Source organism: Gobio gobio, assembly GCF_949357685.1.
Source record: "Gobio gobio genome assembly, chromosome: 17".
Taxonomy (NCBI): Eukaryota; Metazoa; Chordata; class Actinopteri; order Cypriniformes; family Gobionidae; genus Gobio; species Gobio gobio.
Window position 1 is genome coordinate 31759474 of NC_137110.1, and position 25467 is coordinate 31784940.

Genomic DNA, 25467 nt, shown 5'->3' on the forward strand with positions numbered 1-25467 from the left:
CTTCCATTTACACAGAATGTGGTAAAAGTAAATACCGTACAACAACAACAACAACAACAACAGGTGCAACAAAAAGCCTCTGAGGACACTGAAGTTCTGCAGAAAGAATTAAAGGAGGAAACTGCCAAACGTACCAATGCAGAGAATAGCCTGAGCACCGTCAAGAACAGATATTTATCTCTGAAGAGTCGAAGAGGAGTAGAGCGAGTGGAGGAGAAAGAGGTTCTGCAGTATTACCGTGACCCAAAACTTGAGGGCAGTTTAGAAGACTTTCTAAAGAAGATTCACGAAGAAGCACTGAAACGCACCAAAACACAGAGTGAGATTGAGGTAATGACCAGAAAGATCACTAGCCTAGAAAGTGAACTTAAGAACACTAAACCCAAGCTAGTCACAAGAGAGGTGACAGAGGTAGAGAAAGACCCCCAGCTGGATGTAGAAGCATCAAACATTCGAGAAAAAATAAGCAAGCTGAGAAGTGAACTTCGAGTTAAAGAACAAGAGAAGGTTTACCTGCAAACAGAGATGACAATTTTGGAGCAAAAGAAGCAAATCATAAAGGAGAAGGTCGTGCAAAAGGAAGTGGTAAGACAGGAGAAAGATCCAATGATGTTGAAGGAAGTTAGGACATTCAAGATGGATATCTCAGATGAGGGTGAGAGGTGCAAGTCACTGAAGAGTGAAATCTCCCAAACCACAATCCAGATTAATTCTTTAGAGAGGCTAATCCCAACGTTAGAGCCAAAAGTTGTCACCAAGGAGGTGAAAAGGATTGAGCAGGACCCTGGACTCATAATTAAGTCTAAAGAGCTTCTGACTACAATAGAAGAAGTGAGAAATGAGAACAAAAGTCTCTTGACTGAGCTTAGTAGCCTTCAGTCACACCATGTTAGAATACAACAGATGAAGCCCAAAGTGGAAGTCAAAGAAATCATAAATGAGAACTTCAGGGTGGCCCCTGAGACAGAGGCAGAGATGCAACGCTTGAGAAGGGAGCTTCAAGACAGTAACAGGCAGTGCTCAGACTTTGAGAGACAAATTAGTATTGTGAAAACAGATCTTGGTGCTCTGTATGCACAGAAACCCAAGGTTGAGTATAAGGAAGTAGTTCAGGAGGTTGTAAAAGAGGAAAGAAGTCCAGAGAATGTAAGAGAAATACAGAGGCTCTCAGATCAAGTATATTCCCTGCAGAAAACCTACAGTACATTGCAGGATGAGCTTATCCGTCTTAGAAAAGACAGGGATGAGTGGAAGACTGAAAAGTCAAAGGTTGAGACCAAGATTGTCACTAAAGATGTAACTAAGTATGTTGATGACCCACTTCTGGAGAAGGAGGCAGATCGTCTCAGGAGAGAGATCCGTGAGGAAACTCAGAGGCGAAGAACTATAGAGGAAATGGTGTTTGATCTTCAGAATAAATACATTCAGCTTGAGAGACAAAAACCAGAGGAAAAAGTAGTAGTGCAAGAGTTGGTTCGTCTACAAAAGGACCCAAGGCAGATCCTTGATCATGATAGGCTAGGCAGGAGTCTAGATGAAGAAGTAAAGAATCGTAGAAAATTGGAGCTAGAGGTGCAGCAGTTGAGAGCACTCATAGAAGACAAAGAGATAATCATAAGGAGTAGTGATGAAAGGCAAAAAAAGATACAGGTGGAAACTGAGCTGAGACAAATTAAATATAGAATCCATGAGCTAGAAACTGCCCCACCACCTATTGAAGAGAACATAGTCATAGAGGAAGTTCTGAAAGTTGAGAGGGACCCAAAACTAGATAAACTGACCAATGGTCTTCGGACAGACATGGATAAGGAGAGCAGTGACATTATGCGATTTGATAGAGACATCAGGAAATTGGCACTCGAGATAGAAATCTTGCAGCGAGAGAAATCGGTTGAGAAGACCATCTATAAAGAGGTTGTTCGTGTAGAGAAGGATCAAGCAGTGGAAGCAGAAAGATCCCATCTTAGAGAACAGTTACAACTGGAGAAAAATGCAAGACGAGACCTTGAGGATGAACTTCATCGTCTAGATGAGAAACTGCAGCGACAAGCAAGCAAAAGAACTACCACATCCCTGGAGGAGACCAACCTGATTCATGATCGGGACAAGCTGCAAAGAGAAAAAGAAAACCTCCAGAGAGAGCTAAGAACGTTGGAATCTGAAAGACAAAATATCAGCATCTCATTCCACCAGCAGTCTAGGCTGATGAGTGAAAGAAATCAAATGAATAGGCAAAGAAGCATTAAAATGGAATCAGATGTTCAAAGGCTGGAAAGGGAGATCCTGGATGAGAAGGACAAAATTCACAAGAGAGATAACATAATAAGGGAGCTAAAGAACAGTTTAAGGAAAGAGGATTCTTCAGAGACTCGCACTAAGGAAGTCAATGTCTCCACAAAGATTAGCATCTTGGACCCTAACACTGGTAAAGACATGTCACCATATGATGCCTACATGCAAGGCTTCCTCGATCGCAGCCAGTATTTGCAATTACAGGAACTGGAGTGCGACTGGGAGGAAACAACCACAATGGGACCTGATGGTGAGATTTCTGTTTTACAAGATCGCAAGAGTGGCAATCAGTACTCAATCAAAAATGCACTAAAAGAAGGCAGGGTGACTAAATACCAACTACAACAGTACAAGGATGGCAAAATGCCCATCTCAGAGTTTGCTCTTCTTGTGGCTGGTGAAACAAAATCTCGGTCATACACCCCAGTTGCTAGCCAACCAACTCAGCTCAATGAAGAGTTCCCCATCTGTGGTGTGTATGATGTACACACCGATTCATGTCTAAATGTGCGCAGTGCCATGGGTCGAAAGATGATTGACACCAACACTGCCCAAAAGTTGCTTGAAGCACAGGCAGCCACTGGTGGGATTGTGGACATCAGCAACAGCATCAAATATTCTGTCCACAAAGCATCTGATCGAGGTCTGATTGAGCCCAGTCAACTACAGCGGTTACTAAATGCTCAAAAGGCCTTTACTGGAGTTGAGGACCCTGTGACCAAAGAACGTCTGTCAGTCGGAGAAGCTGTACAAAAAGGGTGGATGCCCAAAGAGAATGCCATGAGATACATGGAGGCACAATTTCTGACCGGTGGGTTGGTCAACCCCAACAAAGCAGGAAGAGTTAACATTGTGGATGCTGTCAGCTCTAAGATGATTGACAGTACAATGATGAGAGAGCTTCAGGAAGAGATCAACTATGCAAAAGAGCTGATTGATCCTATCACAAAGGAGAAGATCAACTACAAGCAGGCTTTGGCTCGTTGTAAGACAGACGCACTCTCAGGTCTTCCGATGCTTCCTGCTTCCTCCAAAGATTCTGCCTATACTTCCTCATATTACCCTCATACATAGACACTCATAGTCTACATCAGTTTACAAAATCTATCATGCATTCAAGTTTCTGCACTGTCGACCATTTCTCTTTGGTTAAGATGAAAATATTATCTTTCACACAAAAAAACAGTCTTGGACCAGTTTATGTTCTCAAGTTAAAAAAATAAATGGAATCCGCACACCAGAAAAAAAATAAAAAAGATTTTACAGATTTTAAGATAATTAATGTATAATAATAAACATGTTTAGAGATTCACAACAACAAAAATGTAACTTGAAATTTTAAAGTACTTAATCTATCTGTACTGTACTTTGTAATACAATTTATTGTAAATCTCGGGTGCTATAAAATCTGCCAATTTGATCACATTATTAACATTAGTTAGATTTAACTAAGAGTCATTTAAAAATCTCAACTGATGAGATGCGTATGTTTACTTCATTTTAACAGTATGTAATGGGGCAGAATATTGTAACGCATAGATCAAAAGAAATATTTATCAAAATACAAAAATGTTATGCATGTTTTATTTGCATGGGATGATGGGGCAGAAGTGCAATTTCTGATTTAAAATCATTATTCTTTTAATTATTTATGTCTTTACCATTCTCTGTCATGTCTAATACTGCTGATGAGAATCATTGAGAATAATTAAAAAGTGCAAAGAATGATTTCTGTCTTTTTTGTTACATCTAATTTGTTTCTATTAAATGAAGTCAACACACAATGCAAGAGTGGTATTAAATGTATTATTTGCAGGCATAGGCAAAGTATTTTAGTAAGGAGAACACATACTGTGATATACTGTTGTAATTGTGCTAAATGTATTATTTATTTTTAAAATACATTTTAAAGTGTTTTCTTTCTAAATAAACAGAGGTATAGAGTAACCTACCTCATGTACTGGACATCCAATATAAACAAGGAAGTGTCAAAGTTCAGAACAATTACCATATATTATATAGCAATACAATACACAAATTGAGAGCCATTTACCTCTGCATATTTTATCTGTAAATTATTTTACAAATAAGCAAGTAGTTTTATTTTTACAGTTAGCCAATGATAATCAATTAATTTAAATATACTTTCTGTAAAAATCCATTTGACAATCCTAAGTTTTTGGGAAGTTGACAGTCACATTCTCAAATTGTAAAAAACACAATGATAAATAGTTCTTAAATGATCACATTTCACAGGTTCCTTATGTAGGAGGGCTCTCACAGCAGGGAGCTTGCACATTCATCTTAGTCTCTCTCTCCTTAAAGAAGCGTCTCTGTTCCACAATGGCCTGTTGCATTAATGTAAGGTCTACTCCATCAACACAAGTCAAAGCACGGGAACGCAGTAGAACTCCACTTAATCCTGGAAGCAAAAGCAACAGAAAATACTGATTAAAACAACCAGCCTGGTAAAACACATACAAATTCTGAATACAAACAACAAAACTGCATCTAGATTTAGACTGAGTAAGCAGAAACTTGTTTTAATCATAGTGTCTTACTCAAACTCACCATCAGTCTTTTCAATTTCGCCAAGGACAAAATACTGAGCTCCAAGTATGGGCTGGAAAGGTTCAACAAGTGTTGTTTGTACAGACATGTGACACTGAGCAGAAGACTGCTGACCACTTAGAACAGCTTTGGACTCTTCTGGCACGTAACTTGTAAGTCTAGATGGAAAGATGGATACAAGGTAACTTTTATTTTTTTATATTTTCCAGGTGAAGGAAATACATAAATGAGGATTAACAAGTGAAATAATGAAAACTATTGATCAATATTTACTAGGAAACTGCAACAAGAAAAGGTAAGAAACAAGGAAGAGCTGGATTCAAACACAGTACTTTAATATAGCCTAAAAACAAAAGGTACAAGAAACCAAGAAAGTGAACTAAGTTTACAACACAACCACAAACAGACAATGCTTGACACTGAACAGTGGAAACAAAAGGGTAAAATGGGTAACAAGAAATATCAGAAATAAAAGGGAAACAGGTAGACTACAAACTAAACGTGAACATAACAAAAGCACACAACACAGAATCATGACAGAAATCCTTTATTTTGTAAATGGTGTTCAAAAATACATTTTTATTTGGAATACTATTTGGAGCAAAAGTAGAAGTCTAAATTTGATTGCACACAATTATAGAAAGTAGACAGGCATATATTAGGTGATGAAATAATATAGTTAGTCCACGGTTCAATAAATACCTCGGTTTTTTAACCACGGTTTTCGGTTCGGTTCGGTTCTGATGGCTTGTCACTTCAGTGTTTTGCTATTCTATTCTTAGGCGACAGGAACAGCAAGAGTTTAAGGAGAAAAAACTACTATTTTTCACACTATGTTCGGCCAACGCGGCGCTATCAATAAGAGGCAAGACCTTTGCTGGCGAACCCTGGCTAGAATTTCGGGGAGCAGAGCGACTGGAGGGAAGGCATACAGGCGCATTCTGGGCCATGTATGAGCCAATCGCATCCAGACCAAGCGGGGCTGGGTGACCAAGAGAGAAGTAAAGGGGACATTGCGCTGTCTGATAAGAGGCGAAGAGGTCCACTTCCGCTCTGTAAAATCTGGTCCAGATCTGCCTGACTACTTCTGGTTGAAGTTTCCATTCCCCCTGCATGTAATTTCTGTCTGGACAGTAAATCTGCTCCCACATTCAACTGCCCTGGAATGCACACTGCTCTGAGTGACAGGAGCTTGTCCTGGGCCCAGAGAAAAAAGAAAAGTCTCGCTATCCTGTTTTGATCGCGTGAGCGCAGACCTCCCTGGTGATTTATATATGAGACTGCCACTGTGTTGTCCACCCGCACTAGGACATGACAGCCCCTCAGATTGGGGAGAAAGTATTTCAGGGCCAGAAATACAGCCATCAACTCAAGGCAATTGATGTGCCAATCGCGCTGATGACCCTCCCATTCCCCTTGAGCTGCACGACCACTTAAGACCACACCCCAGCCCATCAGGGAAGCGTCCGTTGTTAGCAGTTTGCGATGACAAGGTACTCCTAGAGTGGGACCCAAGGTAAGGAACCGGGGTCTGAGCACATCACTTTTATTAGCCTCTGGGGGTTGGCCCTTGGATGAAACCCCCTGGCTCTGAGCCACAACTGAAATGGACTCATGTGCAACAGCCCCATAGGGATCACCGTGGATGCCGAAACCATGAAATCTAACAATCTTTGACACTGATGAACAGTGAGATTCTGACCTAGCCTGACTTTTCTCAGGGTATATAGTAGGGCTGTAACGATTTGACCAAAAATAAAAACCTCGATTAGTTTAACATTTGACCTCGATTACTATTAATGAACGATTATTGTGCTTTTTTTTGCCCTCATAAGGTTTTTGAGTAAGTTCCTGATAAGGTTTGTATTGTAAATATTTTCTCCTATTAAAAGGTTTTCCTTTTTTCCTAATGAAAAAGTGCATTTCTTTGTGATTTTAAAATACTTGAAGGAAACGGTTCACTTTCAGCAGTTATTGTCTATGGGGCAGATTTCTGTTTGTTGTACATCAGATACAGATACATTAGCACAGTAGGCCTACATTACATTCATCTGAATGCATCAATGAGAGAGTGATTGTGTGTGTGAATTACTCATACCGTCTCTATTCATTATTAAGCTGTGGTGTGTACATTAAAATGTATGCCTATAACGGTTGAGTTTCTAAGCTACTTTAGTGACTTTAGTCACAGGACAGCGTTTACACTGCGTTTCTGCGCTCCTCTGCGCGCGATCTTCATGTGATGTGCAAGCTAGATCTGAGTGTTCGTTTGTCACAATATATCAGGCATTAGTTCAACATAATACACATCTGATGGTCGAAACTCGCTTTAATGTTCAAACTGGCAGGGCTTAAACCACATACAAATGACAAGCTTTGTGAAGACGCAGGTGAAAGAGGTCTGCCTTCAGGGCGCGCGCGCGTGTTGTCAGAGACGCGACACGGCTCGGCTCTCTGTGTCACAGAAAGAAGCTGAGCACTGAACGGATACGTATTGTTGTTTTTGAATAGTGCCTAATCGCTTTAAATGTTGAAACTGGCAAGCCTTAAACGCATACTTGACAAACTATGAGCACGAAAGTGAAAGCGGCTTCGGGGCTTGTGCGCGCCGTCTGTGTCTGTGTGTGTGTGTCGGTGGCAGCGCGTATAGGCTATAAGAACAGCAATTAACTGACCTGTTGTATAAACTGTGTAAAACATGCAGTTACTATAGTGATTCTGAGCATCTATAAACACAGATAACTGCTCCTGCATCTCTCTGTGTGCCTGCAAACTGCACTTGATGTGACTGACGGGGCGGAGTCACGTGAAAACCGAAATAACCGACATGGGGAAAATACGTCGGTTAGAGGTTCTGAATGTCGGTTTCGGTTATTTTTCGATTAATCGTACAGCCCTAGTATATAGAATGGTCTCAACTCGAGCGGGAGATAGATGTGCCCGCATCGTGATCGAATCCCAAACCACCCCTAAATAAGTCGTTCTCTGAACAGGAGAAAGAACGCTTTTCTTGGCGTTGAGTCTCAGTCCGAGAGAAAATAGATGAGCTAGCACAATGTCTCTGTGCTGAACCATCATCTCTCGCAATTGAGCTAGTATCAGCCAATCGTCGATATAATTCAAAATATGAATGCCCTGGAGTCGCAATGGAGCCAGTGCTGCATCCATGCATTTTGTGTATGTGCGGGCTGATAAGACTAGGCCGAATGGAAGAACCTGAAATTGGTAGGCTTCACTCCCGAAAGCGAACCTCAGGACTTCCTGTGTTGTGGCAGTATTTCTATGTGAAAATACGTGTCCTTCAGATCGATCATGACGAACCAATCGCGATGTTGGATTTGCGACACGACCATCTTTATGGTTAACATCTTGAACTTGAGTACTTTGACTGAATGGTTTAAGCCTTGAAGATCGAAGATTGGACGCAACCCCCCATCCTTCTTGTAATAGCCTGACTCTCTCTCTGGAAGAGGAACATATTCTATGGCCATTTTGCTCAGAAGAGTTTGCAGCTCTTGTGACAGTACTTGTGCTGATTCCGGTCTCACGGAAGTGGAGGCCACGGCGTTGAAACACGGAGGGCGCCGAAAAAATTGGATTCTGTATCCGTTCTGTACTGTGCTTAACACCCATACAGAAATGCCAGGCAGAAGTTTCCACGCTGCCAGGCTTTCTGATAGCACAGGCCGTCTGCTTGGTGGCACGGAGACAAATCTGTGGCCCGGCGAAGATTTCAGGGCCAGAAATCAGCCTGGTACGCCTGTAACACCGTCATGGTGTGCAGCGCTGCACCAGCCTGACCTGCAGCTTGATAAGCTTTCCCCACGAGCGATGATGTTGTTCTCCATGGCTTCGTGGGGAGGATCGGTTTCTTCAACGAAGATGCCTAACCAGGCGAGAGATAGCTCGCGAGCGCTCTCTTCAACCTGCGGCATCTCTGTATACTAGACATGTGCCGGTAAACGGTAATACGATATACCACAATAATGAACATGCACAATATTGTTATCGTGGGCACTTCAAAATACCGTGAATAATTATTTCTTACGAATTATTCAGATTTTTATAATGCATATTAAGAATACCCATCAACCGTTTAAAATGAACAATACCTAAAAGAGGAACGTGCACTGATGTAAACAAAACCCAACGAGCAGAGCACATGGCGGAACGTGTGAAGGACATGCCCTGAATGAAACGCACATTCACTCTCTGACAGCAGAGGGCGCAGACGGAACAGCAGAAATACAGCCGTTTCCACGGTAATCCTCGTAAACAAATCTCATCACATAACCAAAAACTTAATACTTAAAGAGTTTAGGCTATTCATTTTCAAACTTAAACATTTTATATTTTAATCTGGACTAAATGACATGCCCTAGATATTGTTTGAATATGTTCTGATTGTTATTCAGTCACACACTTTACAATAAGGCTCTATTATTCATTAGTTAATTTATTAACAAACTGACAATGAAAAATACTTCTAAAATGTGTATTAATCTGAGTTAAATGTAAATTTCAGCATTTAATAACACATTATTAATATCAAAAGTTGTAACTGTATTATTTAATGGACCTGAGCTAACACTAACTAACAGCTACTTTTTAAACTAACATTATCAAAGAATAATAACTGTAAAAATTTAGCTATTTGTTGATGTTAATGCATTAACTAACGAGACCTTATTGTAAAGTGTTACCTATTGTTCTTTATAATTCTTTAGCTCTAGTTTTGAATATTTGTTTACTTTATACATTTTTGTGTATTGCTTTAATGTATTTAAATGTTTGGTTATTTTTGTTATAAGAAAGTTATTAAACCTGTTATAGTATGACAACACTTTTTTTGCAACGAATTTCAATATAGTGATAAAACCGTATACCGTGATAAAAGCTTCGGCAATTAATCGCAACAGAAATTTGATACCGGCACATGCCTACCGTATACCCGCGTGCCTTCGCACCCACGATAGTTGAAAAAGTCGACGTTGAGGGCACAAACACACGCAAAGTATATGGTTTACTCCATGACATAGATAGTTCGTCATGGAGGTCCTCAAAGAAGGGGACAGATAGCCTGACAAGCCAGACCCACATCAAGATGTTGGGTCTGGAAACTTACCATAGGCCTTTATCACAGAGGAATTGAATACCGGAAGTGCGCGTCGAAGCAGTGTGCTGATTCTTCCGGTTATGCATGTTTTCAATGTGCTGTGAACACCTAGCTGAACAAACGACCATTAAAATAAGCATCTGGAGGATGATTTAAAAATCCGGACATTTTCCGAGACAGGAGAAGAGATAAACTGATCATTACTGTGTACAGGATTTTCCAAACTCTGTTGAACTTGTCGTTTTTTAATCTGACATAAGCCGAGGGTCGTAAACATACGTGATTATTTCACCACACGGTGTCAGTGCACGTCTAAATAGTGTCCGCGATTAAGTGTGTGTGAGACCTGACGAATAAGATCTCAATGAACATATTGATTTGTATTAATATTTTAGTCATTGTTCTGTCACTTTTCAGTGACAATCATTTCACTGTAGCCTACAGTATATGTAATTCACACATTTATGCCAAAATTCAGTCACGCTGTTAACGTATTATTGTTTAAGATTAATTAAATGCTTAACATTGTTTACTTTCTTTAAGGCAGTTACCGCGCATTCATTCATCTATTTATTACAAGAAAATGAACCATGGTTTTTATTACAAATAAAATAAAACATGGTTATTGTAGTTTATCATGGTATTTTTTAGTAAAACTAATACAAATGGTAGTCAATCCACGAAAAAAAAAAAACATGGTTACTACATTCTTACTATAATAAAACCATGGTTAACTTTCGTAAGGGTGTTTATCAGTCAAATTAATTAAAACATGTAACAACAGGTATGAAATATGATTAGTAAGAGAAACACTGTTAATGAGAAGACAATCACTGGACTTCATGGCTTGGTTTGTGCTCTGACATGCACTGTTAACTAGGGCTGTGTATCACCAACAATGTCACGATACAATGACACGATACGGTGAACATCCTCTAATCTGTTAACATGGGTGGCGGAAAAAAATAAGTGCTGCTAACGCGTGTTTTGTGTTTTTGTGTGCGTGATGCAGATAAGTATACATCTGTGGGGTTACAAATGTATACATTGTTATATCTAGGTTCAAATGTAATAGAATATAACTGAAAACATTATCTATATTTGTGTTTTTACATTTTGAAGTAAACTTGAGGAAATTCTAAGGAGATTACGTCAGGCTGTGTAAGTGGTTGAGACATTAAGTATTTTGTCTCTATGCACTTCCTGACTATTTACCTTGACAAGTTTAGAGCAATTCTGCCTGAGTGATTGGATTAGCATCTATGCATTTGAATGGCACTGTTATGCTGATTGAATCTGGACGAGAGACACAGTTATGTAGGGTGTGTCCTTTTTACCTATACAACATTTGCATTGTATTGTTCAGAGTGTCTCCTCCTCTGCTGTATAACCCCTCCCCCTGAAATGTAGATAAATTGCATTATTTTGTACTGTTAAATCAGACTGTTTTCAGACGACCTGCAGCACAGAGAGTTCTCATTAAAAGAATCACTTCTGTTTTGATCCCGACGTCTCCTGGTCTCTACTTCAAGTAACAACAGAAGTTCACAACACATCTGATATAAATAAGACACGCAGTCAAATGATAACTGAAATGATTGTTATTGTCACTTCCATAGACATCAGTGTGTATACTTATGTGCATTTAAATGCCTGAAACCATTATTGTGTTTGTTTGATAAAGACACAACTCTCATTTCATGGTAAAATGCAACGAACGTGCATTACTTTTTTACTTCCATTTTCAACTCTTCAGGGAAAACCAATCAAGGAAAACATACGCCTAGAACACCTCCTAGTGGTCATTATATAAAACACCCAAGGAGTTATTCAAAAAATATTACATATTATATTTGATATACTATTCAATTAAATATTAATTGGGTAACACTATACATTAAGGTTAATTAGTTAACTATATTAGTTAACATGAACTTATAATGAACTGCACTAGAAAAAGTATTATTAAAGCATTTATTTATCTTTGTTAATATTAATTTCAACATTTACTAATGCATTATTAAAATCTTGCTAACATTAGTTAATGCACTGTGAACTAATATATGAACAAACCATGAACAGCTTTATTTTTATGAACTATCGTTATCAAAGATTAACTAATGCTGAACAGAGGTGTTCATGGTTAGTTCATGTTAAGTAATGCATTAACTAATGTTAACTAATACAACCTTATTTTAAAGTGTTAACAAATAATGTTAAATAACTTAGCAACTCTGTGAAACAGTGTATATATGACAGTAAACTAATAAAGCCTATATCCAGTCTTAGCTTGGCTTGAACATATTTAGTTTTGTGTGTTTGGGAAGCTGCACTGACGGAAACAGTGACAATTTAACAGTGTGTTTAGACTATTAAGGAAATGTAATTTTGCCAAAGAACTTACTACTTTACATGTAGTTTTTTGTTGCTGAATGAAAGAGATTGCATGCGCAGTGGAGAAAATTGTGAAATCGATGTGTGTGTGAGAAAATGTTAAAAGGTGCATGGACTTACACCGGTATTTAGTTTTGCTGATCCAAAAAAAGACAGGTCAGGATAGAAATTTCAGTTAAGTTAGAACCAAATACATGTTTTTATTTGTGTTTTTGATTGATATTTCGACTCCAGTTCAATTTTCTACAAAAAAATGCTCTTTTTTTATTTGGGCTGGTTAAATTCTTTTCGGGCTACCAAAATCTCAAGAGTGCCTGCCCGACAGTGATGGGAATAACGGCGTTACAGATAAACGGCGTTACTAACGTAATTATTTTTTTCAGTAACGAGTAATCAAACGAATTACTGTTTCTCCCGTTACAACGCCGTTAGCGTTACTGAGGAAAAAAAATAAGGCGTTAGTCGCGTTACTATAATTGAGCTCACTGAAGCGCTTTTCATCCGAACAGCTCTGTCACTCGGACCTGCAACGTGTGTGTGTGTGTGTGTGTGTGTGAGTGCGTGTGCGCGCGCACCAGCCATGCGTGTTGGGGGTGGGTGCGGTGGTACTCATAACTGATGATGATTGGTAGGTGGGAGACAAGGTTGAAGTTGATAGGTTGAGTTCACACATATTTTTTTCACGGTCTATGGTTCACACACACACACACACACACACACACACACACACCTATGACGCACACGCATATGCACATTCAGCGATGGTCCAACGACTTCAAAGGTAGCTTTCGCAAACTGGAAGTATAAGCGCTACTTTTCCCTCGTTGAGGTGAAAGGTAAGAATATTTATTTAACGTTCAACTTATGCCCAGGAAGAAAGAGTCTCTCCACGCCGGTGGCAAGTGATTCTGAAGCGCCTCACATATGCCACAAAATTAGTGGCTAAAAACCCAGGTGATAACGTGAGCTACACTACCAAAGGAAAGTATAGTACTGATAATATTTACACAATATTTACACTATAGTAGGCCTACTGATAATATTTACACAATAATGCATTGAATTTGATAGGTGTCTCTCACATTGTCCCACAGCAACATTACAATAGTGTACATTAATGTACAATGTTTTCTAATAATAATTTATTCTATTTAGTGTCCAATTCATTCATTTAACATATTAAATATTGGGGGCATCCAAGTTATTTGACATATTTGAGCATTTGGGGAAAAAAAAAAAGTAACGCAGTAATTACTTTCCCTGGTAATTAGTTACTTTTATAATGATGTAACTCAGTTACTAACTCAGTTACTATTTGTAAGAAGTAACTAGTAACTATAACTAATTACTTTTTTAAAGTAACGTGCCCAACACTGCTGCCCGAAGGGCTACCAGGCATTTTGAAATTTTGCGAGCCCTGCATAATAAACACAAACATTTTATTATATTGTCTGGTAAACTTTATCATTACCAGGCATGTTGACCATCAGCAAGTTTTCTTAGAGGAAACACGTGTTTTCTTTGCTCTTTAATAATTTTTAAAGTATAAAGATGTGAATTAATGTAGTGATTAAATATTATCTTTCAATTGCAAAATATAGCTATCCAAGTTGTCTATTGGGACTTTTATTTTGAAGTGTAGCACGGCAGGCAGGATTTGCTGAGGGAAATGGGTGTAATCGCAAATCTGTTTTGCATATAATGAATAAAAGTTTTTACTAGTAAGAATACAATTGTACATTGTATACAATTAGCTCTCTAATTCAATTGTTACTAGTAATGTAGCGTTCACACCGGATGCGAATGACGCGAATAAATCGCGCTATTCGCGCAAAGTTGGACACTTGAACATTTTCTTCACAACAGACATGACGCATGACATTCACTTCACAACAGACACAAATTCGCGTCATGGGAGGGGCTTCTGCCAGGCGGTTCGTCTCGTTGAGTAATGGCTGACTTGGGCTGTGTTTACACGTCTTTTTTGTTAAAATACTACTGTTAGTGTGTGACAAAACGTAGTTTTCAGGCAATTATGTAGTCGTTTAAGGCTCAAATCTGTGGTTTATATATAAAAAGAGTGTCTATTTGAACATTTTATCTGGCGTTTTCGGAGTTGTGAGATCCAGGTGATCGGCGGCGCTCCGCGCTCATTTAACCCGGCGAGAGCAGTATGGCAAGCCGTTTTAGCTTAAATTGTTCCCAGCGTTACTCGTCATAATTGCATTTTTACTAGTAAGAATTCAATTAGAGAGCTCTACAATTCAATTCTTAATAGTAACAATTACAATTAGAGAGCTCTATAATTCAATTATTACTAGTAACAATTATGATTACAGATCTCTCTAATTCAATTCTTATTAGTAACAATTACAATACAGAGCTCTCTAATTCAATTCTTACTAGTAGTAACAATTACAAATAATTTACTAATTTACTAATCGTATGTCTCCATTCACTTCCAGTAATTTTTAATTAGAGAGCTCTACAATTGCATTTTTACTAGTAACAATTACAATTAGAGAGCTCTGCAATTGCATTTTTACTAGTAAGAATTGAATTAGAGAGATCTCTAATTCATTTGTTTCTAGTAAGAATTCCAATTAGAGAGCTCTCTAATCAAATTATTACTAGTAACAATTACAATTGTAGAGGTCTCTAATTAAATTCTTACTAGTAAAAATGCAATTGTAGAGCTCTCTAATTAGAATTGTTACTAGTAAGAATTGAATTAGAGAGCTCTGTAATTAAATTGTTACTAGTAAGAACTGAATTAGAGAGCTCTTTAATTGGAATTCTTACTAGTAACAACAATAACAGAGCTCTCTAATTCTATTCTTACTAGTAAAGATGTAATTGTAGAGCTCTACAATGGAATTTCTTACTAGTAAGAATTAAATTGTAGAGCTCTCTATTCAGTACTACCTCATTATGATAATTAGGCTACGTCTCACACATATTAACAAAATGGTTCAGTCCACGCGTTTTGAATGATGAATAGAAACGCAGATGCCCTAATAATCTGTTATCCCGGACAGCAACATAAAAAGTTGATTTGGCGCTAATTTGATCTAATATTTAATGTTATATAAATGTTAATGTTGAAGTTTATGTAGCAAATGAGAATTGATAAAATTATTGAATAAATTTGGAGATAAAAGGTCTTGTACATTTTTTTCAGTTTTGTTCAAGGTAATGAAAGCAAAAGTTTTTCCAATAACGGAAGAATATGTAAAAGTAAGGTATTTTGGGTAAAATAATATAAGTAATCATAGTTTCTGTATTTTTTAAATAAACATAAGCTACAAAAATGATTTATTTTATGTATCAAAAATAGTACAAACCTTGCTAAAGTGATTGTTTTGAACAAGTATAGACATTATTAAAAACATATTTTCTGAAATCATATAATATGGCAATTATGAAAAGCAAATTTTTCTTAAGGCTAACCCTGTTGTATTGGTAGGCTATACGTAGACTACTGTAAATTGTTTTTAAAGGGGAATTCACACTCGCTCAGAAAAGATAACCTTGGAGTCCTGGAGGCGGGAGCACTGGGGTCCGACCGGCTGGGAGGCCTCCAGGGTGGAGCCGCGGGCGGATCAGGAGCCTTGGGCGGGTCGGGAGCCTCGGGGCCAAAATTTTCTTTGGGGAATTCAGGGGTGGGGTGGAGAGCCCGTGGAATGGTGTGGCCTCATGGGTAGGAGCGGCCTTGCGGGCTGGAACGGCCTCGTGGAGGCCCGGAGCGGCCTTGTGGAAGCCCGAAGTGGCCTCGTGGAAGCCCGGAGCGGGCACAGGAGAGTCTGGAGCGGAATCCAGGAAACACGGAGCGGGCACAGGAGAGTCTGGAGCGGAATCCAGGAAACACGGAGTGGGCACAGGAGAGTCTGGAGCGGAATCCAGGAGACACGGAGCGGGCACAGGAGAGTCTGGAGTGGAATCCAGGAGACACGGAGCGGGCACAGGAGAGTCTGAAGCGGAATCCAGGAAATCCGGAGCGGGCACAGGAGAGTCTGGAGCAGAATCCAGGAGACACGGAGCGGTAGGATCGCTCCCAAAGTCTATTAACCACCGCTCATGTGGATCTGCCGTGGTCTTGGCCATCACGACCGGAATCAAGGGCTTTGCAGCAGCCCTCCTCGTCCGCCTGGGCTTAGGGGCAGGCAGGGCCTTACCGGCAGGCCCACTGGAGGTATATGCGGAGGAAACTGGCTGAGGGTGAACTGACCAGGCAGCGTGCTTTTCTGAGGGGACTGGACGAGGAAGACACGTATTCTTAGAAACCCCTTCTACAATCTTGAAATCGGAACAATTTAGGAACAATATCAGATTGATTGTCTCGACTAGGGAAAAGGAACAGGCAGGTTCCAGGAAACTAATAGTGTCCTCGTCCAGGCCCATCAGAAAAACCGCATTAAGCGGTGTATCTGGCCAGTTCACCAGATAAGCAAGCTTATTCTTCCACATACCTCTCCAGTGTGCGACCGTCCTGCCGAAGCCCACACAGGCGATCCTCAGCAGATGTCTCAGTCTTTGGAGGCGTAGGAGAGACGGGGATGAGGAAAAGCCCCATCTTTCATTAGAAATCCTTTCTGTTTAAGGTATGGTCTTCTGTTACAAGTGTACGGTGCAGCAGGGAAGAGCAGATTCAGGACTTCCACAAAGACAGGCTTTAATCAAAGAAACGTCAGACAGACCACCAAGGGTGAACAATAGGGAACTAAATACAAACAATGATGACTGACTAACGAGGGGCACAGGTGACACAGATGATAACGTACTCGGTTACTCACGTAACCTCGGTTCCCTGAGAGAGGGAACAAGTATTGCGTATGAGAAAAGGCAGGTTCAGCCTCCTGGCCCCTTTAAAGGGTAACTTCAGTGATTTAGCATTAGGCTTTGTATCAGTAGAAACCCGGTAGTATATTCAAATTATGGTATTTTCCCCCTCATATCCCCCTGAGACGAGATAATTATGCATTTTATTTCTGGAAAAATTCCTCAGATGATGCAAATATCGTCATCGGAGGATTTTTTGGCCAGAGGCAAAAACTACAGCCACTAGATTGAGCTGTTCCGCATGTTATCAACCCGCCCATAGGGGAGAGATCTCACGCACAGAATGTAATAGACAACAGCAAGGAAAATCACAATAACGGAGCGCGGTGCAGAGTAAAGTGAGTGTTTCAACTTTTCAATTAATTCCTGGTATAGTTTAGCTTCCATTTGCGATCTGAAAACGTGCCAGACTGGCGCTTGTTACCTCAGCTCTGCTCAGCTCGAATGAAATCTGACACTGCTGCATCTGTGCCGTGACTCTCGTTCGGCTCACTCACACTTTATTGAAAAGACACTATTTTAATTGTAGTGTTTATTCTCTAACTGAACAAAATGATTGTATTACTATGAAGATCAAAACGACGGTGTACAGAGTGGGCTCATAGGGCAGCGAAGCAAGTGCATTCTGGGAGTTGTTGTCTTTCATCTACATGAGACAAAAATACATTTTCTGTCTTTTCTCAGTCTAGAAGGCACCAAATTCAAAAATAATTTCCCATTTCTACTGCATAAATGACCCAGTTTACATACAAAGCTTAATGCTAAATCACTGAAGTTACCCTTTAAGAAAGCCTACAATAAGCTCGCTTTTCCCCAGTGATTGTCCCGTGACCCGAGCGTGATAAGCTGCTATGGCGGCAACGTATACTTTGAGCGTGGAGGGGGAACGACACGCGTCCATTAGCTCTTGAAGGAAGGCGAGCACTTCTGCCACCTCGCACAAGTGTGCATAGAGGTTTCGTGCTGTACACCAGTTAGAGAATACCGACAATTTCAGTGCATAGAGCCGCCTGGTTGCGAGGGCTCAGAAATAGTATTCAGGACTCTTTCAGAGAGGTTCCCGGGTCTCCGTTGATGGGCCATACGTGGAGGGCCCACAGTTTGGGACAAGGATGCCAGATTTTCCCTCTAGCCTGCGTGAGGAGGTCTTTCTTCAGCGGAATCGGCCTTGGGGCTGTGTCTGACATGTGAGTCAGTTCAGAGACCCATATTTGTTTTTTCAACAACGGGGCTATTAATAGCACTGTGGATTCGGTTTCCCTGATCTTTTTGATGGCCTGTGGCAACATCCCGATCGGAGGAAAAGCATACAGAGGGTGTCTGGGCCAGACATGGGTCAGCGCATCCCTGTGTTAGGAGAAAATATCGGGCCGTGAGCATTGTCTTCTGAGGCGAAAAGATCTATTTTCGCTTGCCGAAGGTGCTCCAAATCAACTGAATTGTCTGTGGGTGAAGGGACCATTCCCCCAGGGGAATGTCGCTTCTGGATAACATATCCGGACCCTAATTCAGAATACCTGGCACATGAGCCGCTCTCAGGGAGCTCAGGTAGTGCTCTGCCCATAAAAGGAGGTGTTTCGCCATGGAATGTAGAGAGCTTGATTTCAGACTGTCCTGGTGATTTATATAGGATACCACTGACATGTTGTCCGTTCGGACCAGGACTTGGTGACCCTTTATGTACGGAAGGAAAGCTCTTAGCGATAGGATGACCGCTATAATCTCTAGACAGTTTATGTGCAGCCTTTTCTCTGAATTTGCCCATTGGCCAGAGACTGGCTTGCTCTCGTGCAGGGCGCCCCAACCTAGGTTGGACGCATCTGTCGAGACCACTTTCCGTTTCGTCACCTCGCATCCTCTGAAAACGTTTGAGAGGAACGTACGCGCCAGCTTTGAATGACGCCGCCGTGTTCTGAATAGAGAGGGCGCGCTGTGACGTAAGCCGTGCCCTTATCTGTATTGAGTCTATGACCATACCCAGAAAATATATATTCTGGGTGGGAGACAGACATTGAACTCTTGACGATATTGATCCTGAGACCCAAACATTCTAGATGGTTGAGGACCCAGGACTTGTGTATCGTCAACTGTGCCTCTGATTGGACTATGACAAGCCAATCGTTGAGGAAGTTGAGTATCTGCATGCCTTTCAGCCTCAGCTGAAGGAGATTAAATCTGAATATAAATCCAGTCTTTTATAGCCTTAATATTCTAATTCTAGCGACCTTGTTCGGCGGGATTTTCTAGCGACCCCTATTGGTTCGCTCTCTCAGCCGCCTCGTCATAGGTTCCTGCAGTTGCCGCAGCACAGCCAATCAGCGCGCAGCTCGCGTTGTTCTATCTGCTGTGCAGCCGCACTGCGTTTTACATAGAAACTTTATAGAATAAAGTTTTTGCTTCATATTCTCGAGAAAAGGAGTTTTCCCATACACAATATGAGAGACCTCTCGAAAGGAAACTAAACACAGCTGACATAGATTAACTAATAATGATCTTAACCGGGGAGACAGACAAGAGGCGGGAAACTGAACAAAGGAACATGTGATACATGAAAGGGAACACAACAGAAACAGACCGACATGTAACAGCGATATGCATAGGCTATTTATTTATTGGTTGTAAAATACTTATTTTGTTCAGAATTGCAAGGGTTTTATTTTGCATTACACACTCACAAAATAATGTTGAGGCAATCTGGACTAGGGGTGTGCAATATTTATCATCTACAATAATACAACAATAATTTAACGATAAACAAGCTGACATTATTGAGTATGTCACTGACTTTGCAAAAACAGACTTGAGAGTCCAAAAGAATTCACTGCATGATGAAGCCATAAGTGCAGCTATAATTCCGAGGGCAAAAATATCCCTTTATGAGTTTTTTATTTTAATAACATAATATAGTTATGTAATACCACACAAGCAAGAATGCTGTTTTATATCAGATAAGCGTGATCACGAATGTGATATTTATTTTATTGTTCAGCAAAAAAGAAGTTAATATTCAGTGAGTTACATTTTGGACACAATATTGTCAGAACTGTTTTGCATCACAGTGCAATATTTCGTACTTGATATGAATCGGTGTTTTAAACAAATCATTTGAGTCAATGCTTCAATGACCCATTCATAAAGAAAGTAATTTGCTTCGCTTCTAAAAGAATGAACCATTTGAATGAATGATTCAATTAACAGAATTGGGCTGCCACCTACTGGTGGTTTTAGACAAGCCTTTAAAAAAAAAGATATATATATATATAGCAAGATATCTTCTTATCCTTGTTGAAAAAAATCCCCAAAAAATATATAGCCTATATTTTTTTCAATATCGCATACCCCTAATTTGTTTAGTTATTTAGCCATGAGAATAAAAACCTTCCAATCTACAGTAGGCTATTCCACAGTCCACACTTTTTGGCCATATATAATATAATATATAATAATATTTTTTAATTATTACTTTTTATATATAATTTTAAATTTTTGTATCATTATTTATCTCTCATACTTATATTCCATATATAGTCCTAGTTATTGGGGAATTAAAACAAACATGATGGATAAAAAAGGAGAGAAATACATTTTAAAACTCATTATGTCAGAGTGACGACTAGCCTAATAATTCCCCTGTATGTAGCTCAACATCTGCAAACATGTTACAGTGCATAATAAACACAAACGTTTGATTATATTTTGTCTGGTAAACTTTATCATTACCAGGCATGTTGACCAGCAGCAAGTTTTCTTAGAGGAAACAAAAGGTGTGTTGTCTATGCTCTTAAATAATTTTTAGAGTATAAAGATGTGAATTAATATAGTGATTAAATATTACCTTTCAATTGTAAAATATAGCTATCCAACTTGTCTAATGGGGCTTTTATTTTGAAGAGTAGCACCGCAGTCAGGATTAGCTGAGGGAAATGGGTGTAATCGCAAATCTTTTTTGCATCTAATGAATACAAGTTTTAACTCGTAAGAATACAATTGTAGAGCTCTGTAACTGGAATTCTTACTAGTAAGATTTGAATTAGAGAGCTCTCTAATTCAATTGTTACTAGTAAGAATTGCATTAAAGAGCTCTCTAATTGTAATTCGTAGAAATAACTGATTTAGATAGCTCGCTAATTCAATTGCAGAGCTCTCTTATGCAATTGCAGAGCTCAGCAATTGAATTAGAGAGCTCTTTAATAATATTTGTTAGTAATTAAATTCTAGAGCTCTCTAATAGTAATTGTTACTAGTAAGAATTGAATTCTAGAGCTCTTTAATTGAATTCTTACTAGTAAAAATGCAATTACGACAAGTAACGCTGGGAATAATTTAAGCTAAAACGGCTTGCCATAGTGTGGAGCATACCGGCTGTTGTCAGACTCCTTGTGCATACAAAAATCTCACTGGATCATTACAATTAATGGCAAAAGGAATGTTTTAGCATTATCTACTATTTTGTCAGTCAACAAGAAAAGTTAGTAAAACCAAAGTGTTTTCCCTAACATTGTGGCTGTAATATTTCCCTAATAGAGTGGATATAACACCAAACGTGATATCTTAATATAATTTTGGATTCTGGTTCAAAACTTTCTGTTTTGTATAGTTTTATCAAAGGCTCAATTTAGTTAACTCCTAACATACATATTTTATAAACAGCTTTTCAACGTGTCAATGATATATGGGTCAATGACGTGACGCCTACATTTTCTGTCTGATAGCATTTTTTTCAGTTAAAAACTGGTTTAAATGCATTAAAAGATACAATATGTACCTCTCCCATGTATGTACGCACTTTAATGTTTCAAAAAAACATTAGGTATTTGTTATTTTTCTGTTATTTAAAGTGTCTAAATATCATGTGGTGCGACAGTCCGACCATAACTGCTGTTTTGGAAACATCTTTAAAATTACTCTAAATTTATTCAAATGTATTTTCTACACTATTTGGCATGATTTCCAAAGTGTTTTGTAATCCTGCACAAAATTGCAAAACATTTGTTTTTTTTATTTCTTTCATAATATACAAACAAACATTGTCCAATGATGTCCATTTTATGAAATCTCATGTGGTGAGACCATCAAGAAACTACCAATTTTGGGACTTTTATGTTGAAATCCATTCAGGAATTTGCATTATATACCAATTTGGCAAGGACCCATTGAAGCAGCAAGCAGGTTTTTAACTCTCTTTAAAATAAAATAAAATAAAAACAATGAATATTAAGTTATTTCTACAAATATATATATTTTTATTATAAATGATTATAAAATTCATATAGTGACCTTTTGTGGGAATCTAGTTGGTTTCGTTTAGGTGGCCAATTCTATGCCTGTAAATTGAGAGTGAATTTAAAAAATCATGTTGTGCGACCACTGCAGAGTGTTTTCCATGATAGATACATGTCCTAGATTGGCAGTTTTTGTAGTTTTATATTCAATTGATGGTTTATATACATAAAGAACTTTATTTAAGTATAATTTGGAATAGATTTTTATCCAATTTGGGTAATTTTTTTACAAATATTTCAGACGGTTTATTTTTAATCTTTGTACACTATGAGAAAAAATACAAACAATTGTTTAGAGCATTAATTTAATTTGAGTAATTATGCATTTATTAGTAATGTATTATTTATTTATAAATATTTACATCTATTTTACCAGATGCCACTGCCAAGCAAAGAAAAAAAATTAACTTTGACCCTTGCAGCAAGAGCAGAGTCTCTTGCCAGGAGAAGAGAAAGGTGTGTTAAAATTACCTGGAGGAAATATATTTTTTCGTTAACATGATCATCTGCTGTCATCTATCATTGGTCCAAAGTAAACCCGAGCCAGCAACCTCCCGCTACTCTAAATTGAGCAGCCAAGATTGGGAAAAGTTCAGAAATATCTGGGTTTAAAGAAATGCCTGCAGTTAACACCATGGGCTGCACTTTTCACACAGGCATTCCAAATACCCATCAGCAGCCCAAAGTTTAATTAAATGTTTGTTTACAACAAGCCCACAAATGTGACCCTGGTCCACAAAACCAGTCATAAGGGTCAATTTTGGGCATCTAAAAGCTGAATAAATAATCTTTTCATTGATGTATGGTTTGGATAGGATAATATTTGGCTGAGATACAACTATTGGAAAATCTGGAATCTGAGGGTGCAAAAAAATCTAAATATTGAGAAAATCGCCTTTAAAGTTGTTCAAATGAAGTCCTTAGCAAGGCATATTACTACTAATAATACATGTTTGATTTATTTATTATTTACGTTAGGAAATTGACAAAATATCTTTATGGAACATGATCTTTACTTAATATCCTAATGATTTTTGGCATAAAAGAAAAATTGATAATTTTGACCCATACAATGTATTGTTGGCTATTGCCACAAATATACCCATCAGACTTATGGTTTTGTGGTCCAGGGTCACAAAAGTGCATTTACTTAAAGGGTTAGTTCACCCAAAAATGAAAATTCTGTCATTAATTACTCACCCTCATGTCGTTGGACACCCGTAAGACCTCCGTTCATATTCGGAACACAAATGAAGATATTTTAGTTGAAAGCTGATGGCTGAGAAAGGCTTCAGACAGGCCTTAAAACGTCGTTACAGCGTCGTGGAGGCATACACGGAAGTCGAGAACAAGTTGGAGAAAGGTGTTATTTTGATTTTTTTTTTTGCGCACAAAAACTATTGTCGTCGCATCATAAAATTATTGTAGAGCCACTGTGGTGAGATGGACTTTGTAACGACGTTTTAAGTGCCTTTCATGGATCTTAGAAGTGTCAATGTACTGAATGCCAATGGAGGCCTATCTGAAGCCTTTCTCAGCCATCAGCTTTCAACTAAAATATCTTCATTTGTGTTCCGAATATGAACGGAGGTCTGACGGGTGTCCAACGACATGAGGGTGAGTAATTAATGACAGAATTTTCATTTTTGGGTGAACTAACCCTTTAAAACTGTTCATGACAAGGCATTATTACATGGTTCTGATCAAAATGAAATCAAAAAGATTTTTTCCAACGTGTCCGTTGTCAAGTTAAATGAAATGTTGCACTTGTTTGCAATATGATTTTTTATTTAAAAAAAATTATATATATATATATATATATATATATATATATATATATATATATATATATATATATAATGTTTATGTTCATAAAAAAATTCAGTGAAATTAATAAAATATGGTTTAAATATATTTTTGTATTAAATGTATTGTTTATTGAGCTCTTTAAATAGATAATATTCAAGATCTTCATGTCATTTGGAGCAACCACTCATCATGGTGTGGAACCAACAATAGCAATAACTGTATTAAAATAAAATAAAATAAAAAATCTAATTTCTGTGGCTGAAACAGAAATCACTGATACAGAATGCTTAAGTGAATGGTATTTTTTAAAAATTATTTTATCAGTTTTATGCAATTTACAAGAAAAATAAGATTAACTACATTTAAGGCAACTTAAATTAAATAACAAAATTGTGAGATCATCTTTTGCAAAAACTCAAAAGAAATGCAAATACTTTGTTTATAAACACTTTAATTACAAAAAACTTGTAAAAAAAAAATGTAAGCATGTTAAGGAAATAAATTAATTTTAAGATAAATCACGGCCGCAACACATGACATTTTTTAAGGCTACGGCCAATTCATCTAAATGAAAACACAGTAAAATCACAATTTAAAATGTTAATATGAATGTATGTGTACACAACATTCTCAATGTCTGAACAATTGCAATAGATATTATATATTTTTTTGTATTTTAAAATTGGCCTGTTGAAAATCCTTATACGTCATTGACCCGTTTTACAAAAGAAGTGTAACGATGTATCCTACATGTAGTAATAAATACGGAAGTTCACAACAGAATTTCTAGGACAAGATCATACCGTTAAATTAAAGATATAATGGGGTTAAAAAAACGCACCTAAACATTTCTGACAACTTTAACAAGTGGACCGACCTGCCATACGTACGCACTGATGTACCATCTTTCACCATGTCTGTGTTGATCTCCCAAGGGAAGTAAAATGCGGCTGTAGGAGGCAGCATATCAGATTAACATGCATATAGTGACTTGGGTCATTAGAAATTAAGAGTATTTTGGTTACTTCTCTCCGTTACGACCATAGACAGTAAAAGAACAACAGCGCCATTCCAGATGGTCACGTGACCATGTAAGTGATCCCGTGGTCCTTCGCACACTTCAACAAACATACATATTTAACAAATATATTACAAACTCTATAA

At 38.3% G+C, this 25467-nt stretch overlaps 2 protein-coding genes across 3 annotated transcripts in view; one reads left to right on the top strand and one right to left on the bottom strand.

Moving 5' to 3' along the window:
• The window catches only part of evpla (envoplakin a), a 31423-nt gene extending 27350 nt beyond the window's left edge, over positions 1 to 4073 (top strand). The window contains exon 22 of the mRNA XM_079841573.1: positions 16 to 4073. Coding sequence (XP_079697699.1) covers positions 16 to 3366 — 3351 coding nt within the window. The 3' untranslated portion in view covers positions 3367 to 4073. The remainder of the gene's footprint in view (positions 1 to 15) is intronic.
• On the bottom strand, positions 3867 to 25388 carry ten1 (TEN1 subunit of CST complex). Of its 2 annotated transcripts, XM_079841574.1 has the most exons (4): positions 25329 to 25388; positions 25181 to 25253; positions 4864 to 5021; positions 3867 to 4714 (listed from the first exon to the last, which is right to left on the bottom strand). In XM_079841574.1, the coding sequence occupies exons 1-4, from the start codon at positions 25345 to 25347 to the stop codon at positions 4554 to 4556; spliced, it is 411 nt and encodes a 136-aa protein (XP_079697700.1). In that variant the 5' UTR covers positions 25348 to 25388; the 3' UTR covers positions 3867 to 4553. The 2 variants fall into 2 exon arrangements, with proteins under 2 accessions (XP_079697700.1, XP_079697701.1); XM_079841575.1 differs by having other exon boundaries at positions 4079 to 4714; positions 25181 to 25381.
• Positions 25389 to 25467: the final 79 nt, after the last annotated feature.

Excerpts from the sequence above, each read along its gene's own strand:
- ten1 (XM_079841574.1), bottom strand. Across the intron at positions 5,022-25,180 it reads TCAGTGCGTACGTATGGCAG|ACTTACAAGTTACGTGCCAG; the intron begins GTCGGTCCACTT and ends CTTTCCATCTAG. Across the intron at positions 4,715-4,863 it reads CGAAATTGAAAAGACTGATG|GATTAAGTGGAGTTCTACTG; the intron begins GTGAGTTTGAGT and ends TTTTGCTTCCAG.